Consider the following 24,907-nt stretch of genomic DNA (forward strand, 5'->3'; position numbering starts at 1 on the left):
ATTCATCATGTTGACAAGTTTTTTTTTTATTGTTGTTCTGAAAAATTGTTGCTCAAGTTTTGACAAGATCACAAAAATTTAAGTCGGGTCATTTGTTTTATTTTAGAATTCTGGAAAATGCTCTTTTTTTAGAATACAAAAGTTGACTTATGTCTTTTGAGTAAATGGATACTGTTTTATGCAGTTATAGAAATGTATTTTGATGGCTTATTGTTTAGGTACATGAAATTGTGTGTTACTATTATTTTGTATTTGAATATCCCACATGAAAATTTTATCAACTATAATAGATGCCACGTGACTTAAACCCTATGGAAGCTTGGCTCCTGACAAAGAATCTTAAGTGATTATACAACAAGGATAAGAAGTTCCATTAGGTGTGCATGAAGCTGTGGTTTTTACAGTTTGCACAAATTTTGTAAATGCTATTTAGTTCATAAAACATGTATAACTTTGTACCAAAATAAATCTTTTTTCTTTTCCTTTTCATGAAACTCTGAATTTATAGACCCTAGAGGGTAGAATTTTAGCTATAATCCAAGGAATTAAATAAAGAACATTATATAGGACTGTCCCTAAATGGACATATGCTGAAAATACTTACTATGGAGCCATGCAAAAAAGATACATCTGGAATTTTTGCCAGCATATTAATATTTATGGAGGCTTGCTATAAATCTTCCATAAATGAGCTTTGTGCTACTGCAGTTTTCACCGAATTAAAGTTTTTTTTTCTTTATTTTCTGAATTTTAAAAGCAAACACCAGGAGGCACAGCTGATAGTCCTTTTGGTACTTAATTACAATAGATGAACAACTCTGAGACCATGACTAAGGAGTTTGGTAATGTTACACACATGAACAACATCCATTGGGTTTTATTCCCAGTCTATTAGGTTGAAAAAGTAACCCTTGGCAGTAAAGGACCTGTCTTAGTTTACCAAATTATATCTGTATACTAGATTCTTGAACGAGCATTATGTTACATATTCTACAACCAAAATTATTATAATTCATATAATGTATTGTAAAATGATAGTGTTTTTGTTATAACATTTATTTATGGAAATAAATATATAGCTTTACTTCAGATTTTTGTGTGATTTTCTTCCTCCCTCCCATGAGGATCTTAATTTCCTAAATCTCTAAATATCCCTCTCAAAGAATCTATGACATTGGCTTTGACTGAGAGGGCCAAAAATGTCAGACTCATCTGTCATTCCATTGTTAGTAATTTATCAAACTTAGTAGTCTAATCATAAGTATTTCAATGGATATGTAAACTCATTAATATGAATAGTCTTTCTGTCAATCAGTCTGACAATCAAAAACATTTATTAAGTGCCTACTATGTGCCAGGAAATACTTTAGGCATTCGAGATAGAAATGTGACAGACAGTCCCTATCCAAGAAACAGCATACATTCCTCTAGAGTGATTCAGCATGTTTATGAATAGGTAAATAGAAGATCTATTTCACCCCTTCTCCTAACACACAGTGATAGGAAGAGCACTAATAATTGAACAAATCAGGAAAGTCCTCTTGAAGAAAATGGCACTTGAGTTGAGCCTTGAAGGGAGTTGGGACTTTAATTGAAACCCACCCTTGTCTCATACCATGGCACTCCTGTCTGTATCCTTCCAGAAATCTGCTCTGGAGAGTCCAGACAATGTTGTGAGGGTCTTCGTGCATATTGCTTGACCTGATAGGGGTCCCAGTGGTATGAGTGGGCTTTTCATCTGTTATCTCACAGTTTTGATATATGACTAAGCCACTGCCCTTTCCAGTTGTATATCTCTTTACTATGATACATTTCTGATGTGTTTACACGATATGGATTCTGGTGCATAATGCTTTAGTAGTGAGATGCCCAATCTCATTTATGCCTACTGTGCTTCTCTCCTGCTTTTTTGGGTGGCCTCTAGTCTAATTATAACACCAGAAAACCAGTAAATTTGTGTTCATCTGACTCCTCAGATATCACTAAATAAGGACCTGTCCTTCCACAACAAGTTGGATTCTCAACACATTAAATACACATTAGACTTAAGTCTAAGCCTAGAAGGAAATCAGGGATTCTAATAGGCAGAGATGAGTAGAGAATGTGTTCCAGTCCTGGGAAACAGCTTGCAAAGACTTGTGAAAGTGGAGGAAGTTAGAATGAGATGGGAAGTAGCTAGTCATATAATTTGGTCAAAATGCAGGTTACATGGTGAATGAATGAATAAATGATAAAGAATTTATTAAGCATTTAATATGTACAAAGCACTGTTATAGTGGTAATGTGAAAGACAAGAAAGACAGACTGGAGCCATATGTGTAAAGTCTTAAATGCCAGGCTATAGAGCCCTACATTCTATCCCATAGATAACACTATTCAGTCATTTTTCAGTCATGACTGATGACTCCATTGGGACTTTCTGGAGTGGTTTGCCATTTCCATCTCCAGTTCATTTTACAGACAAGGAAACCAAGGCAAACAGGGTTAAGTAACTTGCCCAGGGTCACACAGCTAGTAAGTGTTGAAGATTTTTTAATGTTAAGATTTGAACTTGGGAAGATCAGTTTTCTTGACTGCAGATCTGGCACTCCATCCACTGTATCGGCCAGTTCCCCCTTCTCCCCAAGATGATAGAGAGCCACTAAAGATCTTTGAGCAGGGGAATGATGTGGCCACCCCTTGCATTAGGGAGATTACATTGTGAATCCAGTAAAGGCCTCTCTTGCCTTATTCTTTTGTCCTTGGTTGCCCCTTAAGTTCTTCATAGTCTTAACATTTTAGTTAGATCTCTGAAGATTTTGCTACCCTGATATATATGTTGGGTTCACAGTCCAAGTGGAGACAGGAAGCATCTGAAAACACTTTGACCTTATCATATTTTCCTTCTCTTGTCTGTGTTATTATATCTTCTCTGCACCAGGTTTTTTTGGGAAGCAGTCTAGTGAAACCATGGACCCCTTCTCAGAATATTTTTAAATGCATAAAATAAAATGAGTCCCCTCTTTAACCATCTAGATATTTTGTTTGGAATGAATGTTTCATAGGAGATAAAATGGTAAACCACTCTTATTGGCCCAACTAAATTTGAGGAAGAAAAGATTTCACTGTTAGATCATAGAGAACAGGGTCAAGACAGAGGGTTTATTGAAAATGGTATATACCATGTTTTCTTGAGGTCTTAGTTATGGTGGAGAAGATGTTCCAGTATAATAAATTTAAAACCTGCATTTTCATGGGCAGCTTCCATAGAATGTACAGAAGGGAAGGGAATAAGCATTTTTATAACATCTACAACATGTTAGACACTGTGCTAAGCACTTTTACAAATATATCTCACTTGATCTTCACAACAACCCTGTGAAGTGTAGTGGTGGTTGTTATAAATTTTTGCAGTTGAATATGGGTATTTTGCTTATAGAAGTTTAGAAGGTAGACTTGAGAGGAATCGTAGAAGCTATTTAAGAAGCCAAGAGAGGTGGAGTGACTTGCCCAAATCATTCTGCTAGTACATGGCAAATCAGGGGCTTGAGCCATGGTCTCCTGATTCATTAAATGGAATTGTCTTTTTGGCCATGTCACTTCTGCAGCCGAATGTTGGTTTATTTTATGTATTTAAGAACTCTGAAATTTTTAAAAAAATTAGGCATCAATAGGTAAACTGCTAGTTTCCTAACTACTTGTATTTTAAATATTATTTCTTTTGGATGGTCTTCCTCTTCTTCCCAACCCATTTTTATTACTACAACACCCTGGATAAGGTGCATTTTGAGCAATAGAAATAGTAACAATCATGCTTGAAAATTCTGTCAGATGAATGTTAAGATCCTTAAGAGTTAAGACTTTGAGAGTTTTTTGATGATGAATGTTGAGATCTTTGAGAGTTAAGACTGAGAGTTTTTTTTTTTTTTGGTGATGAGAGCCATCATAGACTGCTCATGAGAAAGAATATTGCCAGTTTCCACTTTCGTTATCCATTTCCTCAAGAGCTGATGAATTGTCAGGCTGTTTGATCATGTACAACAAAATTCAGTCCCTTTATAATTTTCTGTTGGAGGGCTGATTATGGTATGTTTTTGTGTGTCAAGGTATTCTCAACCCCCGATACTTTGCTAGCAGTGATTCACATAGAAAACTACTGGATTTGACTGCTTTAGTTGTATGCTACTGTACTGAATATACTCATTTAGTTATCCATATTTAGATTTGCAAGTAAAAGTTAATTGTCTTGCCATCATGTTTTTCTCAATGACTTAGAAGATGTCAGGTTGATCCCATATGGTAAAAATGGGACAGTCGCAGGAATTGTAAAGGCCATCAAATACATGAGTATTGATAATTATCTGTTATGGAGAAACTGTTATATAATCAGTGGCCAAGCTGTTTGTGCTCTTGAACATTCCAATGGTAAGCCAGTGAGCTATTTGTAGCCAATGTCACCCAGGCCAATGCCTGGATAAGAACTTAAGAAGTTGTCATTTTCATTATCATCAGCAAACATTGACGTAGTGACTGTACCCATGGGGGCACTGTGCTCAGTGCTGCTTCATAGTGATGAGACACTTGGATGGTATGTCTTGCCACCTTCAGACCTCACTATTTTTGTTCACAGGTAACTTGATGTCAAGAGACATTGAGTCACCAGTGTGTAGTCAGCTCTTTGCCTGTGTGAGTGTTCCCATTAAATGTCTGACAGACAAAGTTTCTGGTGGCAAAATAAAATTGAATTGAGGTAATGATTTCCTTTATCCAGGTAAAGAAATCCTGCTTTGGCTCTCACTTCTCCTAGAATCAGCATTCCTCATTTTTTTTTTTTTTGCTGGATACTATCACTCTCCAACCAATATCCTGTCTAATTTTTAAGAGAAGAATTGAAGAAGGTAACTGACATTCTTACCTAGAAAATTCAAAATGTTGACAACAGTTGCTCAAAAATGTGGTTGCTTAGGAAATCTTGAGGTTATGTGATGGAAAACATAGACTTCATTTAGTCTATTTTTTATCATTAATAATCACTGCCATCATTAAAACCTCTTAAAAGTGTTGGTTTGTAATTGGCACTGTGTTGGAAGTGTATAAAAGAAGTTTTAAACAGACCTAACCACTGACTCTCCCCTGTACATGGAAAGCTCTTCCTCCTCACTATCACCTCTTAGGTTCTCTAGTTTCCTTCAAAACTCAATTCATTTGCTATCTTCTACATGAAGCCTTTCCTGGTCCAGCTATTACTGTTATTCCCCACCCCCATTTACCTTGTATTTATTTTGTTTAGTCTTTTATATGTACATTTTGTCTCCTCTGAAAGAATATAAACTCTCTGTGGACAGGGGCTATTTTTTTTTAAATCTTTCTACTTCCAGCACCTTGTACATTGTGTATCTGGCAAATAGTAAGTGCTTAATAAATGTTTATTGATTAATTGAGGAGATTCAGAGGCTATGTAGCCAAAGCTAAATATCCTGTCTAGTCTATCCTCCATTTCCACCAAGTGGTAGACATGACCTCTGACAACAATGAGGGTAAACAAAATGAACATGCAATTGCTTAAATAGTGAAGGAGAACATAAACATGCTATATAAAAATGTTAATTACAATAATGTTAATTAACAGCATTAATAAGCAAAGGGGTAAATACATTTGGGGTAGGGGTTGGGTGGAGAATGAAAGCGAACACATAGGAACTGCAGGTTTTGACAGTGAGGAGAGTAGTAATTCATTACTCTTTTCTGGCTAAGTAAGGCTTCAGAGAAAAGATGATGCACTAGAAGCTTGAGTGAAGCAAAGAGGCCTTGGTAGGTCAGGGCAAAAGTGATCTAAGCATCATCTATGACAATGATATGATAATATGAAGAGGGTACTGGATGGATTTCCTTGAGAGTGGGAGAAAGGGACAGGCAAGAGGAAACAGGGGAAGGAAGAGAACCTTGATAGCCCGAAGAAAGATTCTGAAATGTAGAGTGATAATCTTGGACCTGATCCTACTCCTAAAGGCCCCTCAGAGAGCCCTAGTCACACAGAAAACAGATCCTGGAACGTGACTGAAGCTCCATATGACCCCATGGGCATGTGATCTGCTTGCTGAACAAACTTGAACAGAGGATTAGAAGCTACAAGGTATTTTGGCAGGTGAGTGTATTCAGTGTTAATCCCTTCATGTGAAGAATGAGTCTTGAAAATAATTTCAAAGCACTTAACTGAGCCTGCACTTGGGAATGATAACCAAAACAAGTGAAATCAGTGGGAAAACCTGCTTAAACTTTTCACCCTAAATAGAGAGGCAAGGTTGTCCAGTAAATAAGCCCAAGGAGTTAATAAACTCAGACTTGATTCTTGAGTTTTATGTGAAGGTAAGTAGATATCCAGAACATGCTAACAGACCTTACAAGAAGCCGAAAATAACTAAGACATTTTACTGAGTTAATAAATCTCCTTTGCTGAGCCGCAAGGGAAAAAGTGAAACATCCTATTTTAGCTGCTCAACAACCTTAATTAAACTTGATGTTGAAAAGGTCAGTGTCCTATCTCACAGTTTCCAAATCACTATGGACTTGACAGTAGGATGGAAATGAAAAAAAAATAAACAGTGAACTTTAACAGGCAAATGAGTATCCTAAGCATGGTGGTGTGACTTGTGATGGTAGTTTTAAATGGATCACCTTATAGCAAGGTCAGTGCATGTGCTGTTTATATATAAGAATGTATGTAGGCAGTTTTTCCTGTTGTATCTCAAACACAAGAATTATGTATTTCTGTAGGCTCCGAGTTTCGTCTCAGTCCTTCTCTTGCTCTGAATTTCTATCTTTGGTGATTTATCCAAGCCTATGTCTTTAATTGTTGGCTTGATGCAGATGACTTCCAAAATGAAATCTCCATTCTTGAACTTCCAACTGGGGCAAGATCTACCCCACACCCCTACTGTTGATTGAGTTGGTATGAAGAACACAGGGAAAACATTTTCCTTTCTTTAGAGACAGCAAGAAGTCACTAAATGAAAATGGTGAATTTATACACTAACAAGAATACTGGACCACTCTAGGTTTGCCTTTTTTTCCATCCTACATATGATGGTATATGCTTTCAGATGCAGGAGTTCTATTGTTTAAGACTGGTGCCTTTTGACCTATCCATAAATTGGAAAAAATGTGATGGTCCTAAGGGTCATTGGGCCCTTTAGTTCTAGCATGCTTGTCTAGTAGGATTGGTCCTAGGGCCAATAACTAGAATCAGATATCTAGGATTCCAGGAGACAATTCCAGGGATCACAGAATGCCTGTATCCTGCTTGGTGGATTTGTCCAAACAGATTGGACATTTCTATCAGCAAACTGCAGTGGTTAGTTTAATTAAATGCAAGTCTGATTCTGATGATTGGAAATCTAGGACCAGTTTATTTTTGGAACAGACTGTTTTTATATTTCTTTCACTTAGATATATTAGCCAGCTAAGAATTTGAGGTCAACTTCCATTGACTTTATTAAAAAACACCCCCCCCAAAACAACAACAACAAAAAATAAACAACAATAACCAAGTGCCTCTTTCCTGGTAGGGAAGTATGGGGCTTAGTTAGGGTTATGCTGGAGCTAACTCTTATTAGCTCACTAGAGCTAAATGTAAATTTTCAGTGTGAGCATTTACACTTTAGAAATTGGCAAACACTACACATTAGGGTTCAATTTATTGTTTTGTTCGCTATTTAGGCTTAATAAAGTAATAGAGAAAATGCTAATAATATACATTAGACTTAAAAGTGTGTCCTGCATTTTTGGAGCTCTGCTTGTTAAACATTTAGCAGCAAACACTTGGGCTTAGAATGATGACAGATTTCAAGCCTTACAGCCCTCAAGTATAGGTCATGTGGCTGATATGTTTGGATCCTTAGGCTTTTTAACAGCCTGTGGTGTTGCAAAAAACATGTTTGAAACCAAATTAGTCTTCATTTTTCCAAGACCAGCTCCTTTTCATGATTTCTCTATTCAAATTTTTTTTTAAAATTTTATTGATACCTTATCTCATTTCTAGATGTATTCCTCCCTTTTCCACCATAAGGAAAGTCATCCCATATAACAAAGAATAAAACACATACAGAGAAAAAAAAGACAGTTTAGCAAAAACTAACAACACATCAAACAAATTTGATATTATTTGCAGTGTTCCATACCTATAGTCACCCACCTCTGCAAATAATGAGAGATGCACTTTCATATCGCTTCCTTGGGGACAAACTTAATCCTTATAGTTACACAGCATTCCATTTTTATTTATTGTTCTTTTAATTTATGATATTGTAATCATTATTATGTATGTTGCTTTCATTTTATATCAGTTCATATAAATATTGGCATGCTTCTCTATATTCTTCATACTCATTGTTTCTTTTATTGATTTTTTCTAAATCATTTTGGTTTATTCTTCTAACCATCACCCTCCCATGTTCATTGTGTCTTATGGTACATTGGGTTCCATTACATGCATGTACTACAATTTGTTTAGCAATACCCCAGTTCCCCAATTAACAGTCATCTATTTTGTTTCCAGCTCTTTCCTACAACAAAAAAGTGCTGTTCTTTTCTTTTCTCTCTTTTTAAAATCTCCTTGCGGGTATTTGCCTAGTAGTGGGATTTCTGGATTAAAGGATTGAAGTGACATTTCAGTCATTTTCTTAGCTTAATTACAAATTGTTTTCCAAATGATTAGACCAATTTATACCACCACCAACATGGTATGTGTATTTATCTTTCCATGATCCCTTTAACCTTAACTATTTCCACCTTTTGTCATCATTGCCAATTTTCTGAACATATGGTAGAAACTCAGAGTTGTTTTGATGTGTGTTCTTATTAGTATTTAGAGAAATCTTTGATGTGGTTGTTAATAGTTTTTATTTCAACTTTTGAGAACTGACCATATCCTTTAACCTCTTAACCATCTCATTTATTTGTCAATGGCCCATTATTTTCCCTGTCACTCAGGCTAAAAACCTTGGAATCATCTTTAAGTCTGCTTTCTCCTTCCCTCTACCCACAATATCCAATCATTTGCTTAGTCAGTTTTCCCTTTGCAAAATCTCTTGCCGTGATGGCCAGTGTTCTCCACTCTCATTCTTGCTCTTTGACTAACTCCTACTGGAAGATGAAGATAGGATCTCAGTGCATTTTATTTAGGATGCTAGACTACTTACATACCTATTGTCTAGTTAACCCAGAACAAGGCTTCATCTCCCTCCAGCTCCCATCAGTATATACAGACCAACAGAATCCCATGAAAGATACTACAGACTCCAGGGTAGGCAGTAAACAAGACACATCTCTCCTGGAACAGCAGTAGTTGTTCTAGCCTGGCTGGAACTGAAAGACTGAAATGGAAGACCCTGTAGGTTCTAGTTTCCTTAGGGAGCTGAGTTTTGTAATGATTTGCTTTTAGTCAATGAGTGTAGAGCTATGGGTTCTGAAATAATGCTTAGCATATTGAGGGTATGTGGTGTAGAAAATTAGAAATGAATAGTGTTGCCTAACCTGATCTCATTGCTAGTATCTGTGCCATTCCTCAGATAAATAGAATTATTGTCCCATGTCAGTGATCCTCAGTAGTCCTAGATGCAGCAGCTCTGATATCTTGCCTGAGAACAAGTCTCAATCAATCAAAAGATGTTAGACTATGTGTGAAAAGTCTTTGAAAGCCATTCGATGAAGTGAAATGAGAACAGACAGATAGTCTGTTCTAATATGGTAGGAGACTTGATCACAACTCCAGATATTATTATAAGTTATCAAGGGAGCTGAGAAGAAAGCAGATGGATTTCCAGTGCAGCTCTGAGGAGCAAAGGCAGGATTGAGCTGTGGAAGACATGAGAAATTTTGAGAATGGTCATTCATTGTACAGGAATCTCTGAACAGAAGACTCAGGCTGGAGGAAGTTACAAGGAAAGTTTGGCTTTTTTTCTCAACTTCTCGCCAGTGTCTGTTTATCTAGAGATAACTCTAACATAATGTGCTGTTTCATTACAAATATGTTTCTAACAAACTGAATTTTGCCTCAACCACAAAGTAGCCAGGGGTTAACTGGAAAGAGATACAAAATGTAAGTTCAAGTAGAGAAAACTTTCCAACTGGGTGGTTCAGAGTAATTATAACAGAACTCATAATTTTTTGTTTAAAATGAACTCCCTAAAGCTGAAGAGGAAGGAATCATGTAGATCTTAGGGGCCATTATGTTATCCTCTAGGCTTTAAACAAATTAATGATTGTGGGTGTTTCATAAGAATTAGACCACATCATCATGATGGCCAGGGGTCTGCTCTGAGGCTTGGTACTTAACGTTATTCCATTCCTACCATCACAGCCCTAGTTACTACCTTAAAAGATGGCAGCTTTTGCACATTTTACTAGGAAGCCTCTTATCACATTGACCTGCATTCCCATTTCTGATTCTCAAGGAACTTAGGAAAGTCCCAGTGCTTCATTCCAGCCAACTTCTTGCTACATCTACTGCTGCTGCTACTTCTGTACTCTCCAAACTAGACCTCCTTATGCTTATTCATTCAGTTGATCAGTCAGTGTCAGGAAACTCACTCAATGTAGTAGTTGCCCTTTTTCTTGGTTTCCCCACTGTCTTAATCCCCCACCCTCCCCACGCAAAAAAAGTCCACAGTATTGTCTATGAGGCACAATTAACAATCCTTGAGGGTCCAGACTTCCATATGTGTGTGGACCTGTTACATTAACCCACAACACATTGGACAAAGTTGCTCTAGACTTTTGCCCACCTTGGTGCTTGAAAGCATCTGTCCCAATCTCCACTCCTTCCAAATAATAGCTACAAGAAAAATGGCAATAGGAAAGGTAACAATAAAAACAAACAACTATTAGCAAATGTAAGACAAATGATAAAACTTGGCAATGCTAGAGCTATAACCCTTCACATTCGTCTCAAAGACCCATAGAAGCTCCCAGCCATACCCTAAAGATTTATACTCCCTTGCTGGAAGGGGGGAATTACTTGGGATTACAAAGAGGCGATTGACCAAATAATTCACAGTAGTTTTATAGAACAAAATCCAACTCAGCCTCTTTTGTTCCTCTCCTTAAGAATCTGGGGCTACCTAAAAATTCCCCTTCTTTTTCCCTGTGTGGGTCCCACAGCACTCTAGGAAATTGACATTGTTTAGAAAATCCCATGTCTTCTAGTTCAGAAACTCTTGGTTAGATGATTCCTTTCTATGGCTGCCTTTTCTCCTGCTGAGAAGTCACATTATCCTATGTAGCTGGGTCTAGCAGTTCGCCTTTTGTGGCTATATGAGTGAGAGCAAATGCAATTCCAGTGTTCCTCTAATATCAAGGCAACCATTAGCTACTCCTGGTGTTGGTGGTGTTAATGTTGGTGGTGTTAGTGTTGGTGGTGTAGGATGAGGATATGTACGTACATAAACTTTTCCAGAGTGATATCATATATGTAAAGTAATACACACACACACACACACACACACACACAATTCCTTTTCTGGAATCCAGGTCTGTTCTAACTCTGATATTCTTTGGCTTGTTCTCAACTCTTATAGTATCCCCCACTCCCCATCCCCAACCCCCCAAGAAGGTAATAGCTGGTTTTACAGTAGATTCTCTTTTAATGATCTAACACATAGGGTTGGCTCCATGTCATAAGAGCTGGAGGCAGCAGTCATCACCAATGCTAGGATATGTCCTTAATCCTCTCAGGAGATGAACGATGAATATGGCCCGTATTCCTATGAGGTACAATCAAACTCCCCCAAAAGGCTCATCTTCTTGCAACCTCATCAAGTTGATCAAGGAACTTCCCTAACCAATACTCTACACCTGGACTATTATAATAGCTTCCTAATTGGATCCATTGCCACTAACTTCTCCTTTCTCTAATCTCTTCCACCCATCCTGCTAGTTTAACCATTTTAAAGCACAGGTCTTATTTTTTCTTTGGGCAAGAAGAAAAAAAAAAGGAGAAGGTAGCTTTCAGATTACAAACTGATGAGCTTGACTTCTATTCCTGGCAAAATAGTAGAATATGCTATTCAAAGGATGGTTTATGAAAAAAAAATGGGGATCCCTAAAGCTATACGTCATGCTGTACTCACATCTTCCCCCTCCCCAGTTATGAATCAATCCATGTTAGAGTATATAGCCTACACTTTAATTCCATATCATTCCATTTTGCATAATAGTATACATTGTAGTATAGAATAGAGTTGGGGTCATGGGTGAGATGTTAGTGTTTACAGAAGCTGTCATCCTATACCACTTCTCAATTCCTCTGCCTTCCTCCTATACATTTTGCCCTATGACAAGTTGGTCTTGCCAATAAGATGGGGTTGCTGCCATTACAAGAAGGAAATATCCCTTCAAAGATCCCAGGTACTGGTCACTCCATGGGAAATATTTAAGCATCAGGGCAGAAGGAAAAAATGAAATGTTTTTAATAATTAGCATTTTAAAATAATTTTAATAATTAATTTTTTCAAATAATTTTTTCCACTCCCAAGCCTTACACAGATTCTTACTTAAAAGCTCACATTAACCAATATTAGGTATTGATACATTGTGAAGATCAATGTGTATACTTTTAATAAAACTCCATGCAAAATTAAACTTCATTAAAACTTGAGGAATTCTAAAGGTAGACAAGAAGCTACAGAGAAATATGAGTGGGTTTGAACGTTCTTGCAATCTATAAATGACAGCAATGCAACAGGTTGGAGTATCTATGCTTGAGCATAACTTGCCTTTTTTCTTAGTCTGGTTGTAGGTGTGTTTTTGCTTTTAAAACCAGGAACACTCTTGGTGATCCTCCTTCATGGAGTAGTGCTATCGTGATGGCTTATGGGGCAATGGAGATGATCCTGGGTCCTTGAAAACTCTGCTGATATTGTGTTAAGAACAACTTTGCGCAAATAAGTAATTTTGACTATTATAAATACCTAAATTAACTACAAAGGACCTATGAAGGAAGACAGTACCTGCATCCAGAGAAAGAACTGATAAATAGTAGTATATATAGTATGATTTTACATATATGTGTGTGTATATATATGGGTATGTGTATCTATATCTCTATATCTCTATATCTATATCTATTTGTGTCCAATGGTAGCCATCTCTAGGGTAAGGGGAAGAAGGGAGGAAGAAGAAAAAAGAAATGTACATGATAACTTTATTACATATTTAAAAGGAACTAGCAAGTTGTACACAATAGATTTGTAGTTTCATATGCGTCTTTTTTTGGTTATACTATGTTATGGAAATGCTCATTTTATTCTATAAATTAAAAAGAAAAGAAAAGAAAAAGAAAAAAGAAAACTACACCGAGGAAGCATAAGCTGGAAAGACTTTGAGTACACTCCTCAGGGTGGACTGTACTTGCTGATTTGGCTGAGCTTAGCTAAAGTATAGAGAGCCTCATCACTTGATGGGTGGGACTAAATGATGAATTTATAGTTGGTTTTAGTAAACTATGAAACAAAGAAAAATATGAAACATCCCCCAATTCTATGTGGTCAGTTTTTGCTCTGGCAGTGACAATGGCAAAGTGATGAAAAAAAGAGGCAGGGGATGCAAAGAATCACAAAGGTTTTTTTGACTTTCAATAAACAGAAGCAGTGTTGGGATAGTAGATAGAAGTGGTCTTGGATCCAAAAATCCTTGGGCTCAAGTCCATACATATGGGCTTTGTTACCCTGAGCAAGTCACTTAATCCCTCAGTGCTTTCTAAGTTGCAGAGAAGGTGCCCATTTGCATTGGTAGAGGGAATTTCCTCATTTGGGAGTTCCTTACATAAATGAGATCATTTTAGTTTAAGTTTAGTTCATATCCATATCCTATAAATATTAAATTACTGTTGTCACTCTTAAGGCAAGATCCTTGCCGAATGACCATTGAGTTTTGATATACTGCTAGAGAAATGAAGCAAGTATATAAACATTATTCTCATTATAAACAAAGTCATAAGATACAAGGGAGTTGCAGTTAAATTAGGAGGGTGGTTCTCAGGTCTATAAGAGAGGTGGTGAAGTTGATTTCATTGTGCTTGGCACAATGCTTAAAAGCCTCAGACAGAATCTGAGATTCAATGGCTTGGTGATTTTCAGACCAGATTCCAGGTCCTCAGTTCCTCCAATTGCTACCCTTACTTCTTCCCCTACCATGTCTATGCTTAGTCCTGTTTTGATTTATTTTAAAGGCCCTGGGATAACTGGACTATTGGCAACAGAGTAGGTGAGAAATTAGAAAATACTCTTCTGGAATATTGAAACACTTATACCTCTCTAATTTAGTGTTGCTGGCTTAAAAAATAACAACAATGAATGCTGCAACTCCATCAGTAACCAGTCTCTGTTTGGCCATCATGTTTATTTAGAACCTCTATATGTTTTCACCCTCCTTACATCCTTTCTGTACTTCCTTTTGGGTGATGATATCACAAACATCTTCTGGCACTGTCAGTATCTTTACAAACACACAGTCCAGTGAAATCTCTATACAGAGCAGGAGGCTGAGATAGTAAATGTCCATTTTAGAACTATTCTCCATTATTGCTTATCATGTTTTTTTCTTACCCTGGGCAGCTAAGACAAGACTCATTTTTTACACCTACTTGAATATCTGTTCACAAATGCATTCAAATTTTTATATATATATATATATATATATATCATTCCAAAGACATTTAAAAATCAGATGCTATCTCATGGGGCTAAAGAATGAACAAGAATTGAATTAAGGAAGAAAAAAAAATCAAAATAGGCTCTCCTATACAGGTGCCAGGGGCATCTTTACAAGATTTTAGAGGTTCTGGTAAAAATAAACATCTCTATGGGAAGGTCACGTAGCGAAGAAGCCAGAAAGAATTCTTTCAAATCTGGCCAGTTGCTGTTCTTGTTGAGTTGTTTCATTAATGTCTGACTTATTGTGACCCTATTTGGGGTTTTCTTGGCAAAGATTCTAGAGTGGTTTGCCATTTCCTTCTCTAGCCCATTTTACAGATGAGGAAACGGAGGTAAACAGAGTTAAGTGATTTGTCCAGGGTCACACAATTAGTAAATGTCTGAGACTGCATTTGAACTCCACTCCAATCTATCCTGCACAAAGTCAACAAAGTGATTTTTTTCTAAAATTCAGGTCAGGGCATGTCCTTCTCCAGCCCCACTCAATAAACTCCAGTGGGTCCCTCTTACCAAATAGGTGGCACAGTGGGTAAAATGTTGGACTTGATGTCAGGAAGACTTGAGTTCAAATCCTGCTTCAGATACTTACTAGCTGTATGACTGTAGTGCCTCAGTTTCCTCATCTGTGAAATGAAGAGATTAGACCAGATGCCCTCTAATATCCCTTCTAACTTTAAATCTATGATCTAATCTATCTTAATTCATTATTAGATTAGATAGATAAGTTAGATAGATAGATTGGCCTAGATGCCCTCTAATATACCCCTTCTAGCTTTCAATCTATGATCCTATGACCACTATGGTCAAATGCCAAATGCTCTTCACAACCTTGTCCCTTCAAATTTTTCCAGTCATCTCACACATTTGTTCCCTTCATATACTCTGTGTCTCTCCATCTATACTGGCCTATTTGCTATTTCTCACACACTACACTACACCCTCAATTTCTGTACATTTGTGAGGATTGTCACTTATGCCTGGGATACTCTCCCTTCTTCCTTCTGTCTCTTAGAATCTCTGGTTTCCTTTAAGACTCAACTCAAATACTTTCTTTCTTCATATAGCCCTTCCTAATAACCCTAGCATCTAGTATCATCTTTCTGTAAACTACTGTACCTTATTTTCATTTTGTATATATAGTATATACATATACATATATACATACATATGCATTGCATAAATTTATACGTGTCCTTTGGGCCCTGATGGAGACAGCCCAGGACCCTGAGCCCAGGAGCCTTGGAAGGGGCACTGCTTCTAGCCCAGTGCCTAAGGCTATTATTCTAGTGGGGAGTGGGTGGGTGCTTGTTGACAGCCACAGCTACTGAAGACCCAGAAAAGAAAATTCTTGCAGAGAAAATATTTGACTCTGTCAAATGGTTAAATAGCAGAAATTATCATTCTATCAGTGAAAATGACATTAAAGGAGAAGCTTTACCATCTGCTTTGCTGCTGTGCCCTAATGACCATAGGACCATCTGATATGCCCCTGAAACCTTCCATATGTGTTGTTGCTCTGGTTAGAATGTGAGCTCTTTGAAAGAAAAGATCGTCTTATTTTTCTATTTGTATCCCCAGTGTTTAGCACAGAGCTTGCCCATAGAAAGTGCTTACTAAATCTATCCACCTTCCTTCCTTCCTTCCTTCCTTCCTTCCTTCCTTCCTTCCTTCCTTCCTTCCTTCCTTGCTTCCTTCCTTCCTTTCTTCCTATCCTCTCCCTCATTAGAATGTAAGCTCTTTGAGGGCAGGCACTGCTTCACTCTTATCTTTGTATCCCTAGTGTTTTGTATACCACTGGGCACAATGTTGGAAATTAACAAATGTTGACTGTTTTTTCCTATAATTTATGTTAAACTGTGTAAAATACAGAGTGCACACATAGAAATACTTATTAGAACCTTTTTTCTTCTGTTTAGCCATCTACTTACTCATCCATTGCTTATTCATCCTCATAATAGAAAACAGGCAGAGAAAGCAAGCCAGATGCTGAAGGAATGACAATGCAATTTATATTCGGCTCATTCATATATTTTATTTATCCATTCAAAAATAGCAGTATAAGTTGGCTTTTTTTCGAGAGGATTTTTGAGAGGATGCCATGGTCATACCTTCCATTTTACAGCCTAATTTAAATCCACAGATTAAATTAAAGTGCAAAGGGAGGTGATGACTTCCTTTCAAGGAAAATAAAATTTGTTGTCTGTGAAGGAAAATCCTTTTCAGGTTAGTATCTTCACAGAGATTTCTTATTTGAGGATGGCTTTGTTTAGTCTTTATAAAAATATGAGAGCATTGTATAAACTTCTTTCAGTATCAAGTTAAAGTCAGGTATTGAGATACCCTGTCAATAGAACATAACAGAATAGAGGTTACCAATGAACCTCAAATCTGTGGCTTTCAATGCGTCAAGGTGTGAAAGAATGACACTGGTCTGTGGAACAAACACATTGAAACAAACCCCAGAGGAGGAGGATAAAATTACATATTGTGTACAATAATCAAAGAATTGAAAGCTGGAAAGGGCATTAAAGATTATCTAGTCCAACTCCCCTCATTTTATAGATAAATTGTAGTGAGGCCTAGAGAAGTGCCCAGAGTCACCCAAGTAAATTAGTGGTGGAGTAGGGAATAGAATTCCAGATTCCTGACTTCAAGTGCTGTTTTTTATTTGTTCATTTTTCATTTCAACTGTGCTCCCTCCCCAGTACTATGAATAGAGATGCCCACATTCTTAAATTTTTTTTGATCATATTGTCTAGTGATCTTCAACTGGGTGATTTTTATCATTTTTGCACAAAAAATCCAAGGGCACATACATCCATAAGGGAGAGTGATAAATTTGAGTCTAATATGAGGAGCCTCATGTTAAGTAATACAGTTAAAAGGTAAAGCTGTAGGTCAGAATAAGGAAAACCAGTTTTTCCATGAATATACTTGACCATATCTTATACTACTCAGTAGGGATGGAACTGAAAGCAGTACTAAGCAGAAAAATATTAGAAAAAAATAAAAAAATGAAACCAGACCACATTATCCTTAGGTTGGATGTTGACCACTAGTAAGGCTGGTCTAAAACTGTATAGCACTTTCAAAGAACACAGAAAATGACGATGAAGTCACAGGATGTCAACAAGTATTTCTGTGGGGTCTCCCAGTTTAGTAAAGGGAAATACACATCATAAAGAGTGGGATGTATGTGTTGTTCTGAAGCCTGAAACAAATGGCTCTGAGTTCTGCTCAGCTTTCCCTCAGAAGTGGCGGCGGCTGCTGCTGCCCAGTGGTGTGTGACATGCCATATTCTTGCCATTACCAAAGGTGATGTTCTCCCATTTAACTGGTATGTCTAAATTACAGAAGGGAGGCAGAATAAAGCTTCAGGTTTCTGATAAAGGCTGGATATTATGAATTCTGGACAAAGTGACCGGTATCTTGGTTTCCCCTGGGGCTGGAGCTTTTGTGATGGGCTGGGCATGGGCTTTGATGTCTGCTATTCTCTCTTTGAACTTCTGTTGAAGGTATTTTTCTTCTTTGGAGTAGCTTTTTGCAAAAGCAGACATCAGTAGACACACAGCCATGGTCATTCCTCCAATACAAAATAAAACAGCTCCTGACAGCTTACAGATGTCTAGTGCTCCATTAAACTGAATGGCCTGGGAATCCACCATTACAAAATCTCCCTCTCCAAAGGCTTCAATTTTGGGGGGCACCAGAAAGCCCACTGCCAGAACGGTCAACCCTAAGATCAGGAAGACTGTTCCAGAGATGAGTCCGACCTAGTGAAAGATGCAACCAGGAACAACAAAAGGCGAGAAAATAAAATAAAAAAGAAGTTAAGAAGAAGATACACACAAGGACACATACAAAAAACCCCAACCCATGTCAATTTTGTTATGATTGTGTTAAAATTAGCATACATATAAAAATAAAACAAATGGAATCTAACAAGTTCATGATCTCATACATATCATCAAAATCATCTTTTTTGTTCTTTGTATATTTAAGTGCTCATGTTTGTTGATGATTCTTAAGCACATAATAAATAAAAATAAAAAGTGATACTCCACAAAGAACCAGGTATAGTTACTATTTATCATCTTTCTCATATAATCATGGCTTGGAAGCTTTCCCATAGCTACTGGGTAAGACCAATTTGTTTTTCAGTTAATAAAGGAGAAAGAGACTTATTTGCAAGCTGCTGTTCTCAAGTCCAGCAAGGATACTATCTGCAGCCCTCAAGTGAGTTCATCTTTTTTTTGTTGTTGTTTTGTTTTAAGTTTACTGTAACTAATCCCCCAATCATAGACTGTTAGGGCTAGAAAGGGACTTTTGAGATAACCTAGTTCATACTCCCTCTATTATTTTATTTATTTAAATTTTAAAATTCAATTTTATTTTCAGTTCTGAATTTTCTCCCTCCCTCTCCCATGCCTCCATCCATTGAGAAGGAAAGAAAAAACAAACCCATTACAAATATGAATAGTCATGCAAAAAAAATTCCCACATTAGCAGGTGTCCACCCCCCAAAAGAAAAGAGAGAGAAGAAAATATACTTAAAACTTTATTCTGAGTCTATCAGTTCTCTATGCTATCTGAGGCTCCTACAGGGAAATAGACTTGCCTGAGGTCATTTGGTTGCTTAGTGGCAGAATTGGTTCTAGAACCCCGCCTAGTCTCCAGAACACCAAACCAATCTGATTTCTACAATCAAACACTGCTGTGAGGATGAAGATGATTTTGCAGTTTCTACACAAGGTTCAGGTTCAAAAAGGGAAGTGACACTAAATTTCATGTGGGTTTCAAATTAGGCCCAACCTATAGAAGATATTGCAGCAAATATACCTCTTATATTACTGTATTGCTAACAGAACTGCAAATATGTGCTAGGGCCTGGAAAAGAACACTGGTGAATGGAGTTAGTTAGTCATTCACCTTTTGGATATGTCCACCTTTGCTATTGTACCAATCTACCTTTATTTAGAAAGAAAGGGTAGAACATCTTTTCACTTCAAAAAGCCCCTTTAATCTTGGATAAGAAAAAAAAATGGGCTAAGTTCATTCTTTTGAAACAGAAACTTGTGTGTGTGTGCATGTGTGTGTGTGTGTATGTGTGTGTGTGTGTGTTGGGAGGAGTGTAAGATAATCCCAGTGTGTAAACTCCCTTCACTAAAGCAGTTCTATAATTTATAGTCTTAGTTGCATGAGGAACTGAAAGGTTAAGTAATTTACCCATAGTCACATGGCTAGTAAGAGTCAGAGTCAGGACTTGAACCTAGGTCTTCCTAGCTTCAAGACTAGCTCTTTATTTACTATACTGTACTGCTTCTCATTTTCCTTTTTAAGCAGAACATGTAGACTCTAATATGAGGGTGATATGTCATCATACCTAAAATATGATATTTTTGTTGAATAAAATAGAATTTTCTGTTTATTTAAAAAAATTGACAATTATATTTTTAAAGACTAGTTCCTGATTATAATTGAAATAAATGGATATGATTCCTGAAGGATACTGGAGGTTTATATAAAATGAAACCAAAGTTAATCATGGCTCTGCTGTGACATTTCCTGGAAAACTTTGATATCAGTTTCCATAGCTCAATAATCTGGGCTCTGTTGGTCATTGTTGGTTCTTCTATTTTTATTTAATCAATATCAGGATCTCAAAAACTGAGGTAATAGAAATGTTACCAATTAAATTCCAAGATTTTTAAGAATGTAGGCCATGTCTTATTTTTCTCTTGTACCCACCTATAGTACCGAGGATAGGGCTATGCACACAGAAGTGCTCAATAAATAGTGGTTGACTAATCTAAATTGCAGGGCAGCTGGGTTGTACAGTGGATTGAGTGCCAGGCCCGGAGTTAGGAAGACTAATTCATCTTCCTGAGTTCAAGTTCAGCCTCAGATACTTACTAGCTGTGTGACTCTGGGCAAATCACTTAACCCTGTTTGCCTCAGTTTCCTCATCTATAAAATGAGCTGGAGGAGGAAATGGCAGACCACTCCAGTATCTTTGTTGTGCACTAAATGAAATCGCAAAGAGTTGGACACAACTGAAAATGACTAACAACAACAAAATCCAAATTGCTGAGTATGGGTAATGAGGAGTAGAAGATTTCCCCCCCAAGTAACTTGCTGCTCAACTGCATAGGACTTCATCAACAAAAAATCCACATTGGGAACTTTTCTCAGAAGTTAAAAGGCAAAATACAAAGGTGGCATCATTCCTGTTCACATAAAAAAGGAAAATGTATTATTTCATTGAGCCATATGTGGTTTTGAATTTACAGGTGCCAAATATAGACACTGCCATCTATGATAAAAGTTACTTAGAACTAGCCCCTGGCATTCATAAATTTTGGCCAGTGTAATAGGAGAGGATGGCAGGAGCAAGTCAGCTGGTTTGGCAGAGAAGAAGCAGAAGAGAGTGGGGGGAAGTGAGAAAAGCAAGAATGGTGCTAGAAACGAAAGAGAAAACCACTCAGGTTAGAATGACATTTGGGCAGTTTATTAGTATTGTCACTGGATTGTTTTCATGTATGAAAGTCATTGCTTCTAACCTACCATCAGTAGGGCAGGGCACATGCTTTAAGTTTTAATTCTATCTGTGCTTATAGATTTGAGACAATCCACAGTCTTATTAGGGACCCCCCCCCCCAAGACTAGTAGTGCTGAACTGCAAAATAACTGGTTTGCATTGAAGGTGGTGTCTGTGGCCATAGAATTAAGCTGTGCTGAGCTCATATGTAGATAAGAATCCATCACTCTGGCCTGGCCATAGTGAGGGTGGGATGGAAAGAAATATTAGTTGCTTCAGTCCACACAGACATTGATGGATAAAAGAGAGAAAGGATGATAATACAAATATCCCATATAACATGCTTTTGGGAAGTTATTGAAAGTATTTTATAAATGCTTTTACATCCATTCTCAATTCTTCTGTAGGAGTCAAACAGATGGTGGTTATTTTATCTCTACTGTAGAGATGCAAACCTTGAGTCCTAGAATCCTTAATTAACTCAGTAGGTGACAGAGGTTTCATAATTCCCAGTCTCATTATCAAGAAGGAAGAAGGAATATCTTAACCAGAATATGAATCCAGGACTTGGACACAAGCATTGGCTGCTTACAATAAAAGGCAGGGCATGATTAAATACAGGATTCCGGGGCCATTAAATTTGTGTGGAGATGCCTTTTTATCACTAGAACCATTTGATAAGTTTATGACCTAATCATTCACTGTCACTCACATTACCAATTCCTAAAGTGCTTTAGATGTTTGTAACATTTTACTTGTTATGTGCAGGCAAATGTTTGATTTTTTGCCAAATAAGAAACATAGAAGCTCATCATAGTACTTTAAAATATTTGATCCAAAACAGACCTCAGAAGTCATCTAGTAGAATCCCCTGATTTTACAAATGATACTCAAGGAGATTAAGTGTTTTGTCCAAGGTGACAAAAGTAGTTGACATCTGAAGCAGGATTTGAATGTAAGTCTTCTGATTCCAGAGATGGGGTTCTTTTCCCCTGTATGGTCATATAGTAGGTGAGGGACAGAGCTGATACCAGAATCTGGGCACCAGCCTAGCACTCTGCCCTATGCTGCACTGCCTCTCACCTGCTTCTTTCATTGGCTCAAGTCAGTGAGGGTTGAATAAATGGAGCCTGGGTCAAGCCAGCTGGCATCTGGACAAGTTGAATTCTTTGGTTAATGTTGGATCTTGGGTCACCTATTAACTGTTGCTGTCTTACACAACTGTGCTATTTTGTTTATAGCTTATTAACCTAATACTTTCTTAGTTCATTTATAGAAACATTAGGTAACTTTGTGTTCTGTTTTCTAATACATTTCTTTCACTGGTAAAATATGACATAATCCATCAGAGTGCCACATTGTCCAAATGCTTAGCAACTCTGAGTTGTAAGGCACTTTTGGAAGCTGGTGGATATTAGTAATGGAAGGGGAGCCTTAGATCTCATCTAGTCTAAGGCCTGAGGAGAAGTAACTTGTCCAAAGTCAGACTATTAGCTAGTAGCAGATTTAGGAGGAAAGTTACAGTTGCTGACTTTCAGCCAGTGTTCTTTCTACTACATTACTCTCCCTATGTATTAGCTCCTTCACTTTTTCCAGTTACTATTTCAAAAATTACACCTGCAATTGATACCTGAAAATGTTTCCTTTGCTTAGTTAGGGATTAACCTATGCATTAAGAGCATCTTACAGAATATTAAAAATGTTAGTAATCATAACTAATATTAGCAACAATGCCAGTCTATGTAAAACAATGTCAAAAACCTGGATCAGAATTCCATAGGATAGATGGGTCTAATTGATTGAGGCCTGTATCATTGAAGGGCATACCCACCTGGATGAGATCACAGATCTTTTGGGGGTATTGAAGTATTATTTATCTAGTGATATTGCTTAGGGCTGAGCTTCATACCCATTTTTTCTAAGATAAGAAAAGAGCACATTCAATGTCAGTGGGAATCATGCATTTAGTCAGAGAAAGACTAAAGATTTGGACTTTATTTTTATAGCTGGATTAAATATTTTCCCTACTAGTTCTCTCTTCATTAGCTAAGCTAACTACGTATACACACTCACTTGGACATTTCCCCCCTTACCTTCCAGAGAACCGAGTTCCACCTATTAGGTGATCTCTGGATCTGAAAATCATCCTCATACTCCCAAATGGAAGCTGTACAGTCCTCATAAAACTGATGCAAGTAGGATCGGACTCCATAGCGTTGATATCCACCCTCAAGTGTATTCTGTGCTTGTTTGGCCCCACAGATGTTGGTACAAGAACTCATTCTTCTTAGCTGAAATGATAATGGCCAAATAAGTAGGTCCTAAGTAATTTGCCCTTTAGCTTACAGTAAATGTCAAAGAGCTCAGAGACACCTAGTGTCTCTCTTGTTCTATCAGCTTATGAGGTAGCCCATTTGAACAAAGTCTTTTCCCTTCAAAATATATTTTTTAAATTTCTGTTTCTCCATAGGCTACCATTTCCTTTCTTCTTTAAATTACAGCAAATACTCAGTGATCATAATATATAAGCTCTACATAAACAAACGCAAGATAAATAGCACAGCTCCTTCTTATTATGCAAAAAATAGGAAACACTGGCAACAGAAACAGAAAGTTTTTGATAGGCACCTAGATTGTCATTGTCTGAGCAATAAACCTTTTAACTTTCTTGGACACCAGCACTCTGTATTCCCAAGTTCAAGAATGGGTTAGAGCTATTAAATTACTATGGACCAAGTTTGCTTGGGACTATTTTCAAGTGAAGGCTGGATCACCACTTTTTCATTCAGTAAATCAATGAGCATTTATTAAGTAGCAATTGTGTGATAGGTACTGTGCTAGGGGTTGGGATATGAAGATAAAAGCAAGAGTTCTATGTTTTCCTTCTTGTTGAGGGATATTGTGGAGGGGCTTCAAAGGTCAGGCAGAGGGTTGGACAAGATGACTCTCTGTGATTCTCTGATCTATTTAGGACCTTGAGTTTTCCCTCATAGAACCGTTGTCATTGGGCTGATCTCAGTAGCTTAAAAGTGCTTAGTCCTTACAGTCTCATCACCTGTATCTTATTCTAAGATTTTAATTAATTGTCAAGTTTCAAAGAATCTTTATTAAAAAGCTATTGGGGGAATTTAAGGCTCATGCTTTATTAAGCTGCAAGCTGCTTACTCCGTAATTAACATGTCATTAACCTTGTACTTGAGCCTTCATTTGCTAGCATTCTTATGCATGTGGGCTGTAAGATGACAATGTTCAGGGGAGAGGTAGTTTTTTGTTATTTTCCCAAGAAGGAAAATAATGTAGCTATGAATTCATAGCTAGCTAAATGAGACCAGGGCCTCATGAACTGGTCTGCTTTGATGAGAGATTTTGTCTCAACTTGTAAAAAATGGATGATCTTACTGATGGAGTAATTTTTTTTGTTTTAGCTATGAAATCCCACTTTGTGATTCACCCTCTATCCTCAACAGATAATAATAATATCTCAAATTTACATAGTAGCTCAAAAGTTGGGAAAAAAAATCTTAACATGCATTCTCTAATTTGATCCTCACAACAATTGTCCAGTAGGTGTTGCTATTATTCCCATTTTTTAGTTGAGAAAACTGAGGCTTGGTGTGGTTAAGTGACTTGCCCATAGTCACACAAGTAGTAAGTATCAGAGGTAGGATTCCGACTTGGTTTC

The 24,907-nt window shown here is 37.3% G+C and overlaps 1 protein-coding gene across 1 annotated transcript; it reads right to left on the reverse strand.

Moving 5' to 3' along the window:
- Window positions 1-18,061: 18,061 nt before the first annotated feature.
- On the reverse strand, window positions 18,062-23,507 carry NRSN1 (neurensin 1). The gene is made up of 2 exons (XM_027865124.1): window positions 23,319-23,507; window positions 18,062-18,460 (listed from the first exon to the last, which is right to left on the reverse strand). Exons 1-2 carry the CDS (start codon window positions 23,505-23,507, stop codon window positions 18,062-18,064), a joined length of 588 nt encoding a protein of 195 aa, XP_027720925.1.
- Between the last annotated feature and the right edge of the window lie 1,400 nt (window positions 23,508-24,907).

The sequence above is a fragment of the Vombatus ursinus genome, unplaced genomic scaffold (assembly GCF_900497805.2).
Source record: "Vombatus ursinus unplaced genomic scaffold, bare-nosed wombat genome assembly UNPS02000577.1, whole genome shotgun sequence".
NCBI classification, from domain to species: domain Eukaryota; kingdom Metazoa; phylum Chordata; class Mammalia; order Diprotodontia; family Vombatidae; genus Vombatus; species Vombatus ursinus.